Source organism: Balaenoptera acutorostrata, chromosome 8, assembly GCF_949987535.1.
Source record: "Balaenoptera acutorostrata chromosome 8, mBalAcu1.1, whole genome shotgun sequence".
Classification (NCBI taxonomy): domain Eukaryota; kingdom Metazoa; phylum Chordata; class Mammalia; order Artiodactyla; family Balaenopteridae; genus Balaenoptera; species Balaenoptera acutorostrata.
In genome coordinates this window covers 42,586,793-42,606,354 of record NC_080071.1, presented here as the reverse complement: position 1 = coordinate 42,606,354, position 19,562 = coordinate 42,586,793, and the positions used below count along the sequence as shown (strand labels likewise).

Genomic DNA, 19,562 nt, shown 5'->3' with positions numbered 1-19,562 from the left:
TATTGATGAGAACAGTAACACTGATAATAACGGCTTTCTTGTATCAAGTACTTATAATATTATGCTAGGCCTTTATATCATTTACTCTTCATAAAAAGCATGAAATTATCCTCATTTTACAGATGACTGACATTAAATAGCTTTCCAGAGGTCACACTAGTGATTGGGTAACCTGCGATCCAAAGCATGTGTGTTCTTTGCTCCATCATACTGCCTTTTGTGCCATGAAGTCACACTGATTTAGTTACTTAATTTTTAAGGTTCCTTATTCCTGACCTTTTTATTTCCTTGCCCATCATCCTTCCATTTCTCCCATACTTCCATTTTTTAGTAATGATTCAAAAAATAGATAGAAATAGATATTTGTTTCCTAAAAAAAAAAAAAAAAAAAGAACTAAATATCATTACTGACAGCAGTTATTTTCTGGGCCTTTTGTAGTGTGATTAAATAGTTTCCTTGCCCTGCATTATTAGAATAATTATACCTATCTCTTTCTAATTATACCTATACCTACCTTTCTTTCTTATAAGAAATCTTTCAATTGAGATAGAAGATAAGGATAAATTTTTATGATAACTGATTGCCACACCTAAAAATTATTTAAGGTCATTTAAGATAAACATAAAATGGGAACATGGAAATAAAGTAACAAGGTCTCTGTAATAAAATGGGAAGATACTTTATCAAGGAAGTCTAGTCTCTATGTAAGTAAATACAATATTTTAATTCTAAGCTTCCAAGAAGTGAAGATTAAAAAGGAAAACATGAAGAATTACTTGGCTTTTATTATCTTGAAAAAAATGATAGCTTTTACATAGAAACTGAGTAATATCTTAAGGATTTTTAATATAAGGTACATTGAATCAAAAGGTTAGTATCTCCCATAGTGGTTTTATAAAAGATGCAGAATATGTTCTTATGTTCTTTTATTTCTTATATTGACCCCCAATATAAATTAAAGATATAATCATTAAATTATGGTTTTGTCCAGGCATCTTGGGAAGAGAGTTACTGCAGTATAGTCTGGGAATGCAGCTTGCTTGTAGACTAACAATATAAAAATTAAGGGACATGATTAATAATCAGTTAAATTCTTTCTTCACAGGACTTTGTGGAGGAGCGATGTTTCTTTCAGTCCTGATTAGAAACCTATTGCTATTTCGACCCATTAGGGTATCATGTTGATTCTATTTTTGCATGAATCAATGGAGGAGTTTCTTATATTTGGTTTAAGTCATCTTGGTTGTCCATTGGAAGCTGGAAAACTCCAACAAATTACTGATTAATAAAAAATATTTTTGTTATTGATGCTATTATAAAAATAGAAACACCCTGTTCTTTCTGGATAATCTTTATTAAACAATATTAAATGACAATTTGAACAAACTTAAGCAATTTTTGTCAATATGTTCTCCTCCAATATTTTTAACTTAAAAAAAAGGCTCTGTAAATTCTGATGATAGTGCATATTCCCTCCTGTAATTTTTATTTTGTGGAAAAAAAACACCTGTAAAGGAAACATTTCCATGACATTCAGCTTCCAGACTGAAAATTTTGGAACACAAATAGACACAAAATGAGACTACTGTGCTGTCATGCACGTGGTGGCATGCTGAAAGGTGTTGTTGCTGCCCGTGCAAAGGACAGTCTCTGTTTTTAATAAGATGACGTTTAGGGAAAGACCTCTTCACATAGAATCTAAAATCACACTGACTTTGTGGTTGTGATGCAAGTGTACTATTTGCATCTGTCACATTGTAGATGCTAATAAGCTGTGACAATAGTTATCATTGTTGCCACAAAGGGAGACTGTAACATGATACAAGGTAAACAAATCAAAGGTAATTTTTTCTTTGTTCTTAAGAAATAGCTGAAAACTTTGAGTAACTGATTTTTACATATACACTTATTTTTCTTTTTCAGAATGTACAGAAAATCCTATCACATGGTCGGGTTGGCATATCCAGAAGCTGTCATAGTAACATTAAAGGTAAAAAAATTTTTCAATTATTTTAGTTTTTCAAATAGTCATTTTTTCTAATCTCCTTAAAAGGGCTAGGAGAAAATGAGAACAGGTCTTTGCTGCAGCTTACATGTTGGAATGTAAAAAATATTTTAACCATTTACAAAATGTCATGTGTTTCAAGTCATGACTCATTGTAGATTTAAATGAGGATCAATTTACACTAACAAACTATATCAATACGTACACACACACACACACACACACACACACACACGTGTCTGTGATGTTTTCTTCCTCTTCGTGCTTTATTTAGGTGGATCTTGAATTCAGTTTTGAGATGGCACCAGCACTTGTCAGAATACACATATTTTGTTACTGTATATTATGAAAGAGTTGAATGCTTTATAAATAAAAAGATATTTCAGTCAATTACGGTTAAAGGCAAAACTTACATGGAGTAAAATTGTTTAGAATTTTAGGTCCGAGAAAATATAAAAAGTAAGATAAAATTAAGAAAGGAAACAAAAAAGAAATTCATATCTTTTGTCTCTGGCTTTCCCTGTGGCTGCCCTAGTCTGAGGCCCAACTGCAGTTATTATATGTGTTAGAAATAACCAGAGTTGAAAATCTGAAGTGGTGAAAGTTTTTGACTTGCTTGTTCCCATTGCATGTGTGTGTGTGTGCACGCACACACTATTCCTAGACTTTATTACTAAAGAGGCATTTTGTAGGCTCATCGTTCTACATTCCTTATTTCATTCCATCACTTAATTTGGGTAGAAAATTCAACTTTGTCTCCTCTAACAGTTTTATGGTGGTTTTCCTTTATTAACCACAGATTTAAAGAATACTAGCAACAGAATATATTGGGTTATTTTATTTTTGATTTATTAAACTCCTTTCCTAGTTTAAATCTATATTGCTTTCTTTTCTTCTTTAATTTCCTTTAAAGCAACCCCTTTGCATTTGTTTTTTCTCTGCTGCATATTAGATTTTAATCTTATTCATTTAAAAAGGTAGTTTGTTTTTCTTAGAAACTTTTTTATATTCATGTTTCTAAAGCGATAATAGAGGCAAGTATATAACTGAAATGTCACATTATCAGATATTAATTACTCCTTGGCTCTTGAGAGATTTTGATTTCCTCATTATTTCCTGAACTGTGTGCAAGAAAATTACTTATTTTTATTTATTTTTCTTAGAAACCAGCTAACAGAGCATTGTGGTATGAGAGAATGTAAACATTTTTCTAAAATGTAGTGTAGGGAAAACATGAACTAACAGCTTGAAGAGAATTATCACTAAGTTAAGAATGTTTTAATAATTCTAATTTCCTGAGATACTTCCTTGTCTTGTTTGTTCTCAATCTGACAAAGTAAAAGCCAAACATCTGCAGTAGTTTACAGATGTAAATCACCCTTGTTGATTAAAAAAATCCCCCAAAATGGAGAGCAAAGCTTTTACTCAGTGGGAAACCCCTAGTGGGAACTGTAAATAGCAGCCTGTAACAGTCTGAACTAATTCTTCTGTGTTAGCTTTGGAATTTGATGAGATTTGTTGGTCTCCTTTGAGCTTTATTGATGCTAAATGCCTTCTAACAGAACTTTGAGAGATTTTTAAATTTACAAACCCATCAAGCAAGTATTTCGGGATCAAATTAGGGCTAAATGCAAGGAATTTAACAAAGGTACACAAGGAAACCAAAAAATATTTCACTGGTGTTTTGAAATGATTAAAAACACGTTTGATGTTATTGTTACTATTTGTCGAAAGAAATAGTTTTAAGAGATGGTTTGGATACTTTTTATCAGATTTTCAGTTTAGTTTCAGCATGTTACAGCATGTATTGTTGGCCTCTGTGAAATGTGTTAAATGAATGAAGTTCTAAACAGGGCCTGCTCAAATTCAAAATTAATGTATAGCTTTAAGGTTGTCCACTTACTTTTCAATACTAAACCTGTTGTATGTATGCAAACACTAGACCTTCTTTACTAATAATTTATGATAATCATTAGAACTGATTCTGCTGTATTTCTGTAGATTTTTAAGTTTCAGTGATTTATTTACTATTACAACTCAAACTTTACCTTAATGTACTGATGTACTTAATACCTCCTTAATGTACTGATACCACTTGCTACAAGTCCATTTTGTGGAACCCTCTGCAAGTTTTTATCCTGGAATTACCTGAATCAAAATCGTGAGGTGGCTGGGGTGGTTGGATATACCTGCTCATTGCCCTCTTTCCCACAGTTAGGGGGTACTTTCCTAGGGTATCTATTTCCCTACAGGCCTGACCACTTCCCCGGGGAATTGCCTGAAATGCCGAAATTCCTAACCTCCCCCTCAATCAAGAGACCCACTTCCTTTATCTTACAATCTGACCCTGGTAGAACATAAAAATGAATCAGCCAAGGTTAGAGTGAGTAATAAGGCAGTAGTACTCTACTGAGAGAGAGAGGCTCTGTCTCTCTAGGGCATCTTCATCTTAAAAAAAAAAAAAAAGACATAAAATATCAAATCTTTAAACCAAATTAGTAACTTTTAAATGGTAGAATTTCAAGCAATGTAGCAGGTGGGTGGGTGGGAAAGATAAATTGGGGCTATCTTCCCCCTCTCTCTCAATTACATCACCCACATAACCTGCAATTCCACCTTGAAATGAGGCCCACTCTGGGAAAATGATTTATGGCATGCATTTGGAGAGAGACTAAGAATATGGGCAGTGTTATAGAGTTATCAGGTTTACTGCATCAAATTGGATAACCTTGGGATTAAGGGGAAGATCTTAAGCATTATTGACCTCACTTTTGTGGATCCATAGATACTAAGTGTCCCTGTCACATCAGACACTGGTAAAAATGAAGTTTGATGTGCTGAATTGAAATCTGACCTGCTGGATGTACAATGCCTGAGCTTTCCAAGAATTTTTTCATAGAAAGAAACAGAATCATATGATATTGCCAACTAAAATATTTACTTTTTTTTCTACTACAGGATGTTGATAAATGGTCTTTTGATGTATTTGCCTTGAATGAAGCAAGTGGAGAACATAGTCTGAAGTTTATGATTTATGAACTATTTACCAGATATGATCTTATCAACCGTTTCAAGGTCAGAAACATGGAACAAAAGTAAAATGCTCTTAGAATGAGTTATCTGAATAGGAATGAAAATGCAGAACATTGGGTCATTAATCAATTCATTTAAAAATGTTTCTGGGTTGTCAGATCACAGAACTAAGGGGATGAGTTCACCACTTGATATAGCCATTCTCTACAAATCACTGACATTTCTATATATCCACTGGGGTATCATAAGGCCATGATAGACTCATTCCAACAAGATACAAACATCCCCCTGAATTATTCACAGAACACTCATGTAAAGATTGGAATCTATGTCTTAAAGAAATATGATTTTGCTAAAATGCAGAATGAACCATTATTGGCAGCTTTTCTTAAATTGAAATGAAAGGGTTTCTAATTAACTTCACTTAGAGCCATCTCAGCAACAGATTTGATTCAGATTTCTGAGCCTGTATCTATGGAATCGTGTTTATTTTTAGAGTTAGAATTTACTGGGAGGTCATTTATTTTAACCCCCTTGAATTACCGATAGAAAAACTAGACTTCAACAGTTGTAATTGGAAAATTTTACCCCTTTAAGAACTAGCCTTCTTATCTGACTCCGGAAGATACAAAATTTAAAGATTGCTGTACGGGTAAGACTGTTATTTCATCTATCTTAACTAAACACTTGGGGGTTATAATCCTTCTCAGCATTGAAAACTGACAGGTTAATGAAGTGTTTTTTCAGAACAATCCACATTTAACTTCAAGAAACTACTGCCCATATCTGACTCACTAATGTATCCCATTCCCAAACATCTTTGTGCTCATGTTGATTTAGTGCCACTCTTTTGGTCAAAATATAATCATAATTGTTACTTTCTGCAGATTCCTGTTTCTTGCCTAATTGCCTTTGCAGAAGCTTTAGAAGTTGGTTACAGCAAGTACAAAAATCCGTATCACAATTTGATTCATGCAGCTGATGTCACTCAAACTGTGCATTACATAATGCTTCATACAGGTATCATGGTAAGAAAGTCTTTGTAACTGAAGTTTGTTAGTTTGCAACATCAAATTCCGTTCCCTTCTCACTGTCTCTTTAATACTCAAAAAAGTATTATAAGTAATAATCTTCTGGATTTTTGAGGGTTAATGAGTTATTTATAATATTCATTTTTCAAAAAATATTTTAACTCAGTGAAAAAAGATCTCCAGAAGCAAATGAAAATAGACCACAAATTTTTCAAAATTTGGACTGTGTAACATTTTTCATTTGTAAATTCCTTTTCCCATAGGTATCAACCCCCAGAAAAGTGACCTAGAGAAAAAGTCTTTGGAATCAAAGTTAGTTGTAGTGCTCTCCCCTCCTTTCATCACCCAAGCTGACCTCAGTAGCTTTTTTTCTTTTACATGTTTGCATTGCTAATTACAATCAAATCCTAATAGGGGTTTTTGGAAATTATTCATTTGGATTTTTCCGAATTCTTCTTCCTCCTCTTTGTATTTGAGTGAATCAGTTGATGAGTGAATAAATGGTTCAGCAGTGCAAATTCTGGGACAAAAATGAGTAGATGTTGGGAAGTCTGGGACTGCCTAGAATTTCTGTAGTGTCTTAGAGCATAGGATTACTTCCAAGAGATAAAAAGGGACGGGAAGTCCTTCCTTCTGAAGATTCCAAACTGGGATGGGTTCAAAAGGGTATGAGCCATGTGAGATCCCCAGAATCTGAGTACATTTTTGATTCCTTATGTATCAACCTAGGCTGAAGCAGTACCATAAAATGCATATAAGTAGAATGGTCCACCAAACTCCATAATTTACATTGCCTACCTGTTTAGATTTCAAAAGTCACATTCTTTTTATTGGTAAGTCTCATTGGCATTCAGATCTGTGTAACTAGTACTCCTCCATATCTCATCATTCTGCCCCAGAGACTGTGTTCCTTACCTGGTCCCACACAAAGCCCTTAGGGCCACAGTGTAGAGTCCTGAAGATCTTGAAAACTTGTAGCAGGTACATGATTCTCCCAAGTTTATTGTATACAGATGATAATTGTATACATTTTCCCCCAGAATCCAGTGTGTGGTTTACTACACATAAGATCCCTTTGCTATGATTCATCCAAAGGTGTCTCACGTGATGAATGAAGAAATTATCTATTTTACTTCTCCGTCTTTTTTGCCTCCAAGATGTTGCAGATCCATCAATGCCTTGGGCTCAGATTCTACTCCTGCCCCATGTTCCAATTATCTGTTTTCTCCAAAACAAACTACTCTAAACTCAGTGGCTTAAAACAATAATTTATCATTGTTTCTCATGGGTGTCTGTAGTTAGAAGGGTCCCAACTAGAAGGTTCTCATTTGGGGTCTCTTGTGTGATTGTGACCAGCTAGCAACTATGGTCAAAGATATCTGAGGACATCACTGGGCAAGACATCCACAGTGGTTCACTCACATGGCTGGCAGTTGATAATGGCTAATAGCTGGGAGCTCAGCTGGGCTTTTAATGAAGAATTTTCTTGGAATATCACTGCCAATTCAATAGAAATATGCATTATATTGGCAGGATCACTAAGTAATATAACCTGCTTTGGAGTTAATGCCTACTATGGGGAGGTTAAAATCTCAAAAACCTTCACTGATGCATGACTCTCTTGTGACCTTCTAGAAGGCTGAATTATATGTGATGTTAACCTTATACCTTTGTTTTCTCTTTTTAAGATGTAAATGTGGGTATCACCCAGTTAAGATATAAATGTGCCCATCAAGCCAAATCAAATGCAGTCATGGCTGAACTTGGTCCTTGGTTGAAGTTTACTAACCATTCATTCCAGGAGTCTGATTTGACATTTAAAGGGAGGAAGTAGAACTTAGCAATAATAAGTAGAAACTCAAACTTTCAAAGATGTAGCTTCGAAATATTGTAAGATTTTTTAAAGTAGTATATGTAACTTTCTATCTGTTTCTCTTTCTAGCATGTGTGCCTGTGCACACACACATACACACAAATTATTTTAAAGCTCTGTTGGTTTAATAAGTCTTCATTGTCAGAGCTGTTTCTTGAACTCTATGTTTTCATTTGGTTTGATATACATGGCAATTAGAGTGAAAAACAAAGTGCCTCCTGACAAACAGCTGCAAATGCTGTTAACACTTGAAAAAGTTTCTTTAACATCTTCCTGGTTAGATTTGCTTTTCCTTTCTAAGGCCTTGGAATTAAATCTGATAGTGAAGTGGTTTTCATTTCAAGTGTTTGGCATTTCCTCTTTCCTGAATTCCGTGGCTTTGAAAAGTTAACTGAAAAATGAAATATTTAAGTTAGTCTGAAACAGAAACTGAACTAATTAAGTTTCTTCAGAACAAAAGGGAGTGGAAAAATAATGCCTACTTTGATATAAAAAAATATCTCTGCTTTAATTATGAAGTACAACCAGATGATATATGCCATTCCAGGCTGGTAGGAAACGAGGATTTTGTTTTGAAATACATTTTTGCTTAAGTACCACAAGTGTAAAGGTAACCAAATAAAAGACTCCTAGTTCAGCTTCAGAACCTCTGTTCTGAAGGTGACATTGAACAGATGAGGGATGTTATATTGGTGGGTAAATAGAGAAATGCAAATCTACAATCTGCATTTACCCTCAGACTTGCAAGGAAGACTTGTTCCAGGATCTAACAAGCCATTCCAACTTCTCTGGAAGACTGGGGAAATCTGGCCCAGCCTGGCATGACTCTTAGAAAGTTAAAGTTGTTAGTAAAGATCACATAGTCACTTTTTGAGATATATAACTTCACTCTACTTTAGCAGGTTTGGTTTAGAAACATTTCTAACTTTATTCATCCTTTACCAAAAAAAGTGTCGATGGACTCTTTACTTATCCCTTAGTTTGGCCATTACAAAAATAGTCGGGTGGGAGACTGTCAGTGTTGTCCAGGATCGGGAAAATACATTTAAACTAATGAGAAATTTTGTGATTGATGATGAAAGGAAAGGCAAAATGAATTTTCAGTTTATTGACTATTTTCTCAAAACTAGGTTACATTGCCAGCTTGAGAGTTTTTGCAAGTTATTTTAATAAGCTTTTCTTTGGATTAAAAAAATGGTAGTAGGAGAGTGTTAATTTTCATACATATGAATGTGTTGGTTCTTTGAAACAAAAAACGAAGCATTACAGAAATATCCATTTAACTGAAACCCCTAGGATTTGATATGGAGTAGACAGAGTCACTTACTTTAGTGTTTTAGTCTATCTCCTGCTGTTTCAAGATGGTCTTATCAGCATGACATTTATGGAGCACTCCAGTAGCAGCCCAGCACTGTCAGGTGACTAGTGCAGCCTGTCACCTGCAAAATGTTCGCAGGACCATTGCCTGAAAGGGATTGGGATGAAGCGATCATCCTTCAGTTTGTTAATGTCATATTGGGACACTCTCAGGCCTGGGAGTAGGCAGTGCAGAGAGGATGCTAGAACACCCTCTGTCTCCCTCTCTCTCCTTTTGTCACTTAATTAATTTGTATCCACGTGTAGTGCCATGGTGATAGGGGGGTGTGGTAGCTCGATCCATTTGCTAAAGAGCAAATGCTTCACCGAATGCTGCCAAGCCACTTCCAAATGTCTCTTTGAATGTGAAATCATCTGATGGCCTTGGCAAGGGAACACTTGTATTTGAGGGCTCCTGGCACTGTGTTCCCTCTAATACTGAGAGTAGAAGAAAAAGAGATAACTTGAAAACTATTCCTTTGGAACTTGTAGTCCACTGACTACACCCAGAAATAGCCCCTCACACTCTGAAATTACTTAATTTTTCTCCAATCTACAGAAATTCGCCACTATGTCTCTGTTCTGCAAACTACATGGAAATTCTGTTCTTGTAAATGGCTTCCAATACAACAGTGTTTGGAAGAGTAGGAAGAGTGTGGGCTTTCAAGGCAAGCAAACACAGATTTAAAACCCTACTTCCCCACTTCCTAGCTCACTTGCTCTCCATATCTGTTCCCTTGTCACTAAAATGTGGTTAATAATACTAACTACCTTGTAGTACAACAGTGAGGAGTAACGATATCATATGTGTAATCCTAACCTAGTTCCTGAAGCATAATAGCTATTAGTAAAAATTATTATTAATTTATATATTATATATTAACTTATGTGTATTATATGTTAATATTATTATAATATACTCGCTTTCCATATTGAGTAAGTTATAGCAAAGTACCTCAGTCTATTCAAAGGGATATAGAAAAAAAGGTCCAACCCTACCTATCATGTAAGCTAAAGGGGTTGTTAATTACACCGTTTTAGACACACCGGGAGCTAATATGTCAATGTGATTTTCTGACCTGAAATTCTCCCAGGCCTATACATATACACATATACATTCTCTATCATACACACACACACACACACACACACACACACACACACATTAAATAATTCAGATATGAAAATTACATCCTAAGTCTTAAAGCTTTGTTAGCTTCTCTACCTATCAGTATATTTAGTTAAATTATCTAGAAATTCTGCTTTTGAAATCTTGGAAGAATGTATTCAGCATATTACCACCCTGGAATAATGAAGGCTATTGTCATCCATAGAAGGAAGGAATATTGTGATCTGTGGAAAGAACAGAAATTTTGGAATCAGACAGATTTTAGTTTGAATTCCTGCTCTGCCACTTGAGAGCTATGTGACCTTTGGCAGGTTGATTCAATTCTTTAGGATTCAGCTGTGTTATTTGCCAAATAAGATTTAAAACATTTACCTAGTAAATGGTAAATAGGGTGATTATAAAAATTAAATGAAACCAGCTACCTAAAAAATCCAGTTAATGTTAGTTCCTCCTCCTTTCTTTCCATCAACATTGTACATGCTATTAATGGCAGTCAATACCTCTCTCTGGTATAATTTGAGGACTGTGCATTTTACAGTAAGTCTACCTGAGCAATTCTCTAGGCAAAATGCCGTTTAGGTGAAGCACAATGTCTACACTGCTCATGACTCTTCATTTTAACCCTTTATTTCTGCCCATTAGGAATCAGAAGAACTTAGGTTATGTACTGACCACTGTTGTAGTTGGGAAGAATGATATGATTCAGACTTATTCTCTCTGACTTGTCATCATGAGTCATTTACAAAATTCATGAATTTAAACGACCATTTTCTGAGTTAGAATTCTCATTCAACACCAGTGTAAAATGAATTGTCAACTAAGGACATAAAATCAGCTCCCAATTCTACTTTCACTAATATGAAATAGATGTATTTTTCAATTAAGTGTGAATGTTCAATGTTTCTCTCTTCCCAAACTAGTTTATAATGTAAACTTAATTGTTAAGACTATACTGTGACAATAATTAAGATGAATTGATGAAGGAAGTACTATTTATAGGAGGCAGAGATTAATGAGACTAAAAACAGGAAACATGTATAATCAATTTTGACAGCTATGAAGATAATAATTTTAAATACTTATGAGATAATCTATAATTAAAATTCATCTCTTATTTCCTAATTTAATTATTTTACAATTGCAGCTTCATATTCTATATTATCGTAGGAGATATAGAATATTGCTTTTTAAAAATCACAGGTAAGTCTGTAAATCTTAAATATAACCAATAGGAAATACTTAAGAAAATAGGTTATTTTTTTTCTAATAACAATTTTCTTTATTAAAACAACGGATTTCTGGGGTTACAAAATCTGGTTTAACTTCAATTGCTATTCAGTTCATGGTGTTTAATTCCACAGTCTCAGTGGGGACATTGGAGGCTCAGTCCCAGTTCAGCCGTAATATAGGCCTTTAATTAGGTAATTTCCTTCCTTTTAATGACTCACCATTAAATGCACCTATAAACACAGTGCAGCTAGTTATATCAACTCTCCTTAGTTCTAAAAATTATTTCTGCTTCAGTCATCCAACTGTGAGGCATTTATTCTTGAATTGCAATCACTAAAGATATGTTAACTCATTATTATTTTCCAGATTCAATACCTTAAACAATGTATTTAAAGTAATAAGTTCAGTAAAATGCCATTTATTCTGTATTTTACTGTATATTAAGACTTGTAATAGGCACAGCACATACATCAACTTTAAATTTCTTTTAAAGTCCACATGGGAATGATCACTAATTCTATTTTCATGGAAACTGTGCCTAAGAGGGTAAATAGCTTGTTTGCCTGAGGATTAACAAAGGCTTAAAATCAGGATTCTCTGATTCCACAGTCTCTTTCCACTATTCCCTATTACCTCCTCCAAATGCAAAACTAGTGAAATTCAATTCAACAGACAAATGTCAAGTTCCTACTATGTGCCAAATACCATGATGGGTTATATGAAAGGAGCAAAGATGAATAAGACTGTGCCTTTAGCAACCATGAGACTCAACAGTGCCATCTCCACTGTTAGACCCATAGACCTACAGTGTCTTCCTGTTGCCTTTTATTCAAAATTTTAATTCATCAGCTCTAATCAAGGTAGCTTATCAATTCTTTCCCATACTCCACCTTCAATCTCACTTCACTTGACTCTCCAAAACAATTGTACTATTAGCAATTCAATTTCTGTACAGGCCTCTATAGTATCATTCCATATTTACTCTTTCTATTTAGAATCTCTCTGTTCCCAACCTTGCATTTAGCTACCAATCTTTGTCCATCCTTCTTCCAAGATCCACTGCCACCAAATAGATGTCCTATCTGCCCTTCTATTCTGTGAGTTTTCATCAAGTATGCATGTACTTTATATTTTTCTGCTGCTTTGTGCAAGGTCTTTGTTTCAAGTGTATGGCATAAAACCACTAAGAGCAAGTTCCACATCACTTTGGATCCTCCATTCTTACCATCAAGTACCACCTACTTACAGCACTCTCCAATAGAACTTCCTGTGGTGATGGAAATATTTTGTATCTGTACTGTTCTATAAGATAACCACTTGCCACTATTGAGCAGTTGAAATGTGGCTACTGCAACTGAAAAAGTGAACTTAATTTTATTTATTTTTAATTTAAATAGTCATATGTGATTATCATATTGAACAATGCAGTTAAAGTGTTATGCAAAATGTGAGTAATGAATAAACTATCAAATTACCTAAATGGACTTATAACAGTAGAGAAATTTTATTAAAACCATCCACTTGATAACAACAACAAAAAAATCAATGTATATGAATCAGTGCTCTGGATTTTATGTGAAAGCATTTATTCTTTCATTGTTATTAAGTTTAATTGTATAGTCATAGAATATATGTATCATGAAGAACAAACTTGATAAATTCTTGGAAACTCTTCTAAATCTCTAAATATAAAAACTAAGTTCAGTTTCTCTAATGACCAAAGTGAATATTTTCAACTCACAGGTGGAAAATTTTCTAATAGTAGGGTCTTCTACAAAAGTTGTGCTAAAAGACATTTTAGTGTTGTATGAGTTAATATGTTAAAAATCACTAAACTGAAATGATTTCATGAGAACCCAAATTGGTAAGGCTGTAAATTCAAAATCCATTTAGAGTTCACCTTTTAAATCATAGAAAATTACTTCTTTTCCAATTAGCAAGGAAAATTATAATGTCTGAATTTTTAACTTAACAAGCCATGAAACAATCATCAGCCTCATGAAGAATCCATTATGCACAATTAATGGAGGTAAAATAGGGAAAAAATTATTTAAAATTCATATAACAATTTTATATAATGATTTATACTGTGTACAATGAAAATATTTATTTTGTAGAAAGACAACATTGACTCTGCCTTTTGATATGATGGAATCTTTGTTTAATTTAATAGCACTGGCTCTCTGAACTGGAAATTTTAGCAATGGTCTTTGCCGCTGCCATTCATGATTATGAGCATACAGGAACTACAAACAATTTTCATATTCAGACAAGGTAAGTTAGATAAAGGATTAACTTTTCTAAGTTAAAACTTGAAATTTATTTTTCTGAATATTACTTATTTTTAAGAGGATTTCAAAATAATAATGAAGATGTCTAATAAGAATGGATTTTAGCAAAATGCCTTAAGCTTGAAACACCTCAATCAGCAATTCTTATTTATCAAGAATCTTGTATTTTGGTGGCATATTTAGCAATTTAAAGAACATAAAAATGTATAAGATAATTTTTCTTTGCCCAGAACTTGCACTAAACTATCACACAAGTCAGACATTTATTCACTGGGACAAATCTTACAACATTATTGTTCACGGCATCAGTCTGGTGTCATTATATATTTGAAAGTAATGAAGTTCCACTTCTGAAAAAAAATCTAAAGATCAAAGAAATCTTATTTCCAGGTTAGCATGCAATATTAAATTTAAAATAATTAGAAAATTGGATTTTTAATTATGGTGATAATGGCAGTTATTAGAATCAAAATACCAGAGTAGAGGTGTATTAGTCTGTTAGGAATATTACATAATACTACAGATCGGGTGGTTTAAATAACAGACATTTTCTCACAGTTCTGAAGACTGGACATGCAAGATCAAAGTGTTAGCAAGTTTGGTTTCTTCTGAGGTCTCTCCCCTTGGCTTGCAGATGGTTGACTTCTTGCTGTGTCCTCACATGACCTTTTTTCTGTGCTTGAACATACCTCAGGGTCTCTTCCTCTTCTTATAAGACATCAGTCATATTGGATTAGGGCCCACCCTTTGACCTCTTTTAACATTAATTATCTCTTTAAAGGCCTTATCTCCAAATACAGTCACATTCTAAGGTACTGGGGTTAGGACTATAAACATATAAATTTGGGGGAACACGATTCAGTCCATAATAGAAAGGGGCTCTAAGCTCTTTTTGGCTGCAAAGAGATTTCAGTACCCGGGAAACAGAATTTGGTTTAAGACCCATCAGAATCCAATTCACTTGTTTACATAGGATCCTGAATTTCTATGTCTTTCACTAGTCAGAGATGCTTAAGATGGAGATGTAAGTCGAGAGACTGGTTTCTTTCTGGAACTACTGTAGAGCTCTCTATTCTTGTTGAGGGAAAACTAAACCCAGTTATTTTTTGTTTGTTCATTTTTTAAAAATTAATAGACTTTATTCCTTAGAGTAGATTTAGGTTTACATAAAAATTGAACAGAAAGTACAGAGTTTCCACATACTCCTTCCCCAACCCCACAGTTTCACCTAGTGTTAACATCTTGCATCAAGTGTGGTACATTTGTTACAATCGATGAATCAATATTGATACATTATTATTAGCTAAAATCTATAGCCTGCATTTTGGTTTACTGTTTGTGTTATACATTTTATGGGCTTTACAAATGTATAATGCCATGTATCCACCATTATAGTATCATCCGCAATAGTTTCACTGCCCTAAAAAGTCCCTGAGCTTCATCTTTTCATTCCTCCCTCCCTCCTTCTCCCTTTACCCATGGCAATCACTGATCTTGTTAAGATCTCTAGTTTTGCCTTTTCCAAAATGTCATGTATTTGAAATCATGCAGTATGAAGCCTTTTCAAACTGGCTTCTTCCACTCAACAATATGCATTTAAGGTTCCTCTATGTCTTTTCATGACTTGATAGCTCATTTCTTTTTACTGCTGAATAATATTCCATTGCATGGATGTACCAGAGTTCACGTATTCAACTATTGAAGGATGTCTTGGTTTCCTCCAAATTTTGGCATTTATGAAAAAGCTGCCATAAATGTTCATGTGCAGGTTTTTGTGTGGTCTGTTCATTTGTATTTTAAGAGCAATATTTCTGGGCTTCCCTGGTGGCGCAGTGGTTGAGAATCTGCCTGCCAATGCAGGGGACACGGGTTCGAGCCCTGGTCTGGGAAGATCCCACATGCCGCGGATCAACTGGGCCCGTGTGCCACAGTTACTGAGCCTGCGTGTCTGGAGCCTGTGCTCCGCAACAAGAGAGGCCGCGATAGTGAGAGGCCCGCGCACTGCAATGAAGAGTGGCCCCCACTTGCTACAACTAGAGAAAGCCCTCGCACAGAAACTAAGACCCAAAACAGCCATAAATAAATAAATAAATAAAAATTTTTAAAAAAAAAGCAATATTTCTAAAAATTGATTTTCCAGCTATAGGAATCTGTTGTTTTGATGTGGGGAGCGTGGAACATTTTATTAAAATACTGAACATTTTAGAGCTTCAAGGGATCCTACAGTGACTGAGATCCACATTATAGATCATCTGGTCTAAGCCTCACAGTCTAAGAAAAGAAAACAAAGATCTTAATAGGTGAAATTACCTAACTATATGCACATAGTCAGCTGATGGCAATAGCAGGGTTGAGAAGCTGAGATGAGGGACACCTACCCTCAATCCAGTCTATTTACATAACTCTGCTTCCATGGGCAGAGACCGACATATAACAGTCAATCTTTTACAGCCTTAAATGGATGGACTTGAAAATTATGGCCCCTTGACAGAGACAGAGGGAGAGTTGAAATTCAAACAATGAAATGTTGGGGAAAGCATTCTGTCTATTCCTAGAGTCTCCCAGATTGACAGAGCATAAAGTGAAAAGGAAGACCTTGAAGTCTGGTTGTACAGCAGGGATGTTATTAACCTACACATTTGTAGAGTATAGAGATGCCCTGTTTTCATTTGTGTTAAACATCAAAGGAAAGGTAAACTATGCAGATAATTTTTGCTTAGCAAAGGCTCTTCTATATCCACCAAATTCATAATAAGTGAGATTTTAATTAAAAACGGCTCATTACTGAGCTGGGCCCAGTGTAGGACCACAGTTTTAGGAATTGGAGAAGGGAGCAAGTGATTTGCTTCCAATAAATATTTCTTGCTCTATTTTGAAAAGTAAAGGCAATGGACTGGCCTCCAGCAGCAATATTAAATTATCACTTCTAGATTTCTCCTTTTACCATTTATTTACAACTGGTTGAAGAGTCCTAATCTACTTTATACTTTAGACTGCAGAGAAGGAAAAGGAGATGGAGAAAAGAAGAAGGAGAAAGAGGAGAGAGAGGAGGAGGATGAAGAAGAATACACTTTTTTTTTTTTTTAATTTTTATTTATTTATTTATTTATGGCTGCATTGGGTCTTCGTTTCTGTGCGAGGGCTTTCTCCAGTTGCGGCAAGCGGGGGCCACTCTTCATCGCGGTGCGCGGGCCTCTCACCATCGCGGCCTCTCTTGCTGCGGAGCACAGGCTCCAGACGCGCAGGCTCAGCAACTGTGGCTCACGGACCTAATTGCTCCGTGGCATGTAGGATCTTCCCAGACCAGGGCTTGAACCCGTGTGCCCTGAATTGGCAGGCAGATTCTCAACCACTGCGCCACCAGGGAAGCCCAAGAATACACTTTTTACCATTTTATATTAAGAAGCTCTGTATAAAAACTGGGGGAAGGTCTAGTTTTACTTATTTTCTTATATATTGTCTATCAGGATCAATTATTTAATGGATTAATTCTACAAGAACTTGAACATTTTATCAACAAAAAGTTGTAATGATCACAAATGCAACAATATGATGTGCTTTTTGAAATTATTGGCTTCACATTTTGTCCAAGGATATATTGGTTTTATGTTACTGATATCAATAATTCTATCATATTTTATATTATTCATTGTTACTTGGATTTAGAGTTGCTTTTCTAATATGGAAACCTACTTACTGGATAATGCAAAATGACTGAAAAATAATTTAAAACATAGTGCAAGGCTAGATTTGAGTTCAATACAGACATTATAATTCATACAATCCTTGAAAGTGTAAATAAATAGAAATAATTTCCTCTTTGTGAAAAGAAAATGCCAAGCTACATGTAACCATGGACACTGGGTATTGCTTAGAATCTTGTTCTTTCCATAGCAGTCAAAGATTATCTCAAACATTAAGACCATTCTGTATTCTCAGCGTCCTATTGGATTTATGAGACAAAATCGCACATAATTTGCTACAATTAAATCTGGTTAAAAAACACATCTTTGCTTGTTGCTGAAAGGAAGAAATAGTGACACTTAGATCCACATCATGCAATAACCCTGGCAAAACTGCCATGGCTAGATTTGAGATTGTATGATACAAAATATGTGATTTGCAAATCACAGTTTTCCCCATGATCTCAGCAAATTTCTGGAGATACTTGGACAAGATCTATTTAATTTTCTCTCAAACAAGGATTGCATGTATGCTCTCCTAGTTCAGTTTTCTGTGTATCGAGCTATGATTATTGATAATAAAATTTTTAGGCCAAGGCTGGGATGATTAAAAGAAAATCTATTTTGGGGTTATATGCTATTAGCTAGCTACATATGTTATTCTACTTTTATGATAGTGCTAGGAACAAAAGAGGAAGTAATTATTCCACTGCCTAATAGGTCATTTTCCCTATGTTGGATTAATAATCAAGCTAGGTTTATCCACCAGACTATTAGATACAGATCTCAAATAGGTTGCTTGCTACAGAAGCCAGATTTCTTAGTTCTTTCTTTTATTTGTCATTGTCTACTCTTTGGTAAATTTTCAGTGCTAAGGTCAGTGCTAGATCGCTACCCACTGAAAAGCCTGAAATAGTCTTAGTGAGACATTTTTAGTGCTGACAGAATATGTGTCTACCAGGAGGAAGGAAAAGTGAGAGGAGTGTGTTGGGTGTTGGTGAAAGTGGTAGCAAAATTGTTACAGGTTTCACCTTGACTTTCCTTTGGTGCTATTTTTACTGCCTACCTGCCAACTTATATGCATGGGACACTGCACTGAACATAGTAGCTCTGCTTCCATTCCACACTTGCAAAATGATCTGGCAACTTAAGGGGATAGAGGAAGAAAAAGCAAGGGCTCAATTATACAGATTTGAGAACACTTGGAATATTTCACACTTTATGCTAGAATACCAATTTCAATAGTGCAACTTAAGTACTTTATTTGACGATCAAATGATATGAAAATACAAACAGGTGAGAAATAAAAGCCTTCCCTTGATGAATTCATCATTTTAAAATATAATGCCCATTATAAATTGGTGATGAAACATACATTTTAAGTTTTGTTTTACAAAATGGTTTTCCCAGTTTAATGCTAGAGGACCTATAATACTCAAATCGAATTACAGCATAATAAGAGAAAAAAATAGAATCATAAATAGACCAAATGATTTTTAACATCCCCTCTGCCTTCTACCCAAAGTAATTTTAGTCCAAGGGAATAAGGGTGGTAATCAACTATATAGAATAGGTACAAAAGGATCGGTTCATTCACTGATTAAATGAGGATGTTAGGTGATTTTTTTCTCTCTCTCTTTGTCATATCTAGATCTTGCAGGCATCTGGATTGCAAATTGAAATGAAAAGGCATAAATACATTTAAATTATGATAATACAAGGAGACTAGGCACATGACCAAGTGGGATTTATGCCTAGGTTTGACATTTAAAATTCAATTGAGGTAACCCATCATATCAATAGGCTAAAGAAAAAAACACACAATTATATCAAGATGCAGAAAAAGCACTTGCCATAATCCAATAGCTATTCATGATAAAAATATTCAGTAAATTAGGAATAGAGGGAAACTTCCTCAACCTGACAAAGA

General features: G+C 34.8%; 1 protein-coding gene across 6 annotated transcripts in view; it reads left to right on the top strand.

Annotated features, from left to right (window-relative positions):
* PDE1A (phosphodiesterase 1A) overlaps positions 1–19,562 on the top strand; it is a 362,506-nt gene that overhangs the window by 280,124 nt on the left and 62,820 nt on the right. For all 6 annotated transcript variants that reach the window (XM_057551615.1, XM_007190377.2, XM_007190378.2 and 3 more), the window contains 4 exons: positions 1,925–1,991; positions 4,965–5,081; positions 5,927–6,067; positions 13,832–13,932. In XM_057551615.1, coding sequence (XP_057407598.1) covers positions 1,925–1,991; positions 4,965–5,081; positions 5,927–6,067; positions 13,832–13,932 — 426 coding nt within the window. The remainder of the gene's footprint in view (positions 1–1,924; positions 1,992–4,964; positions 5,082–5,926; positions 6,068–13,831; positions 13,933–19,562) is intronic.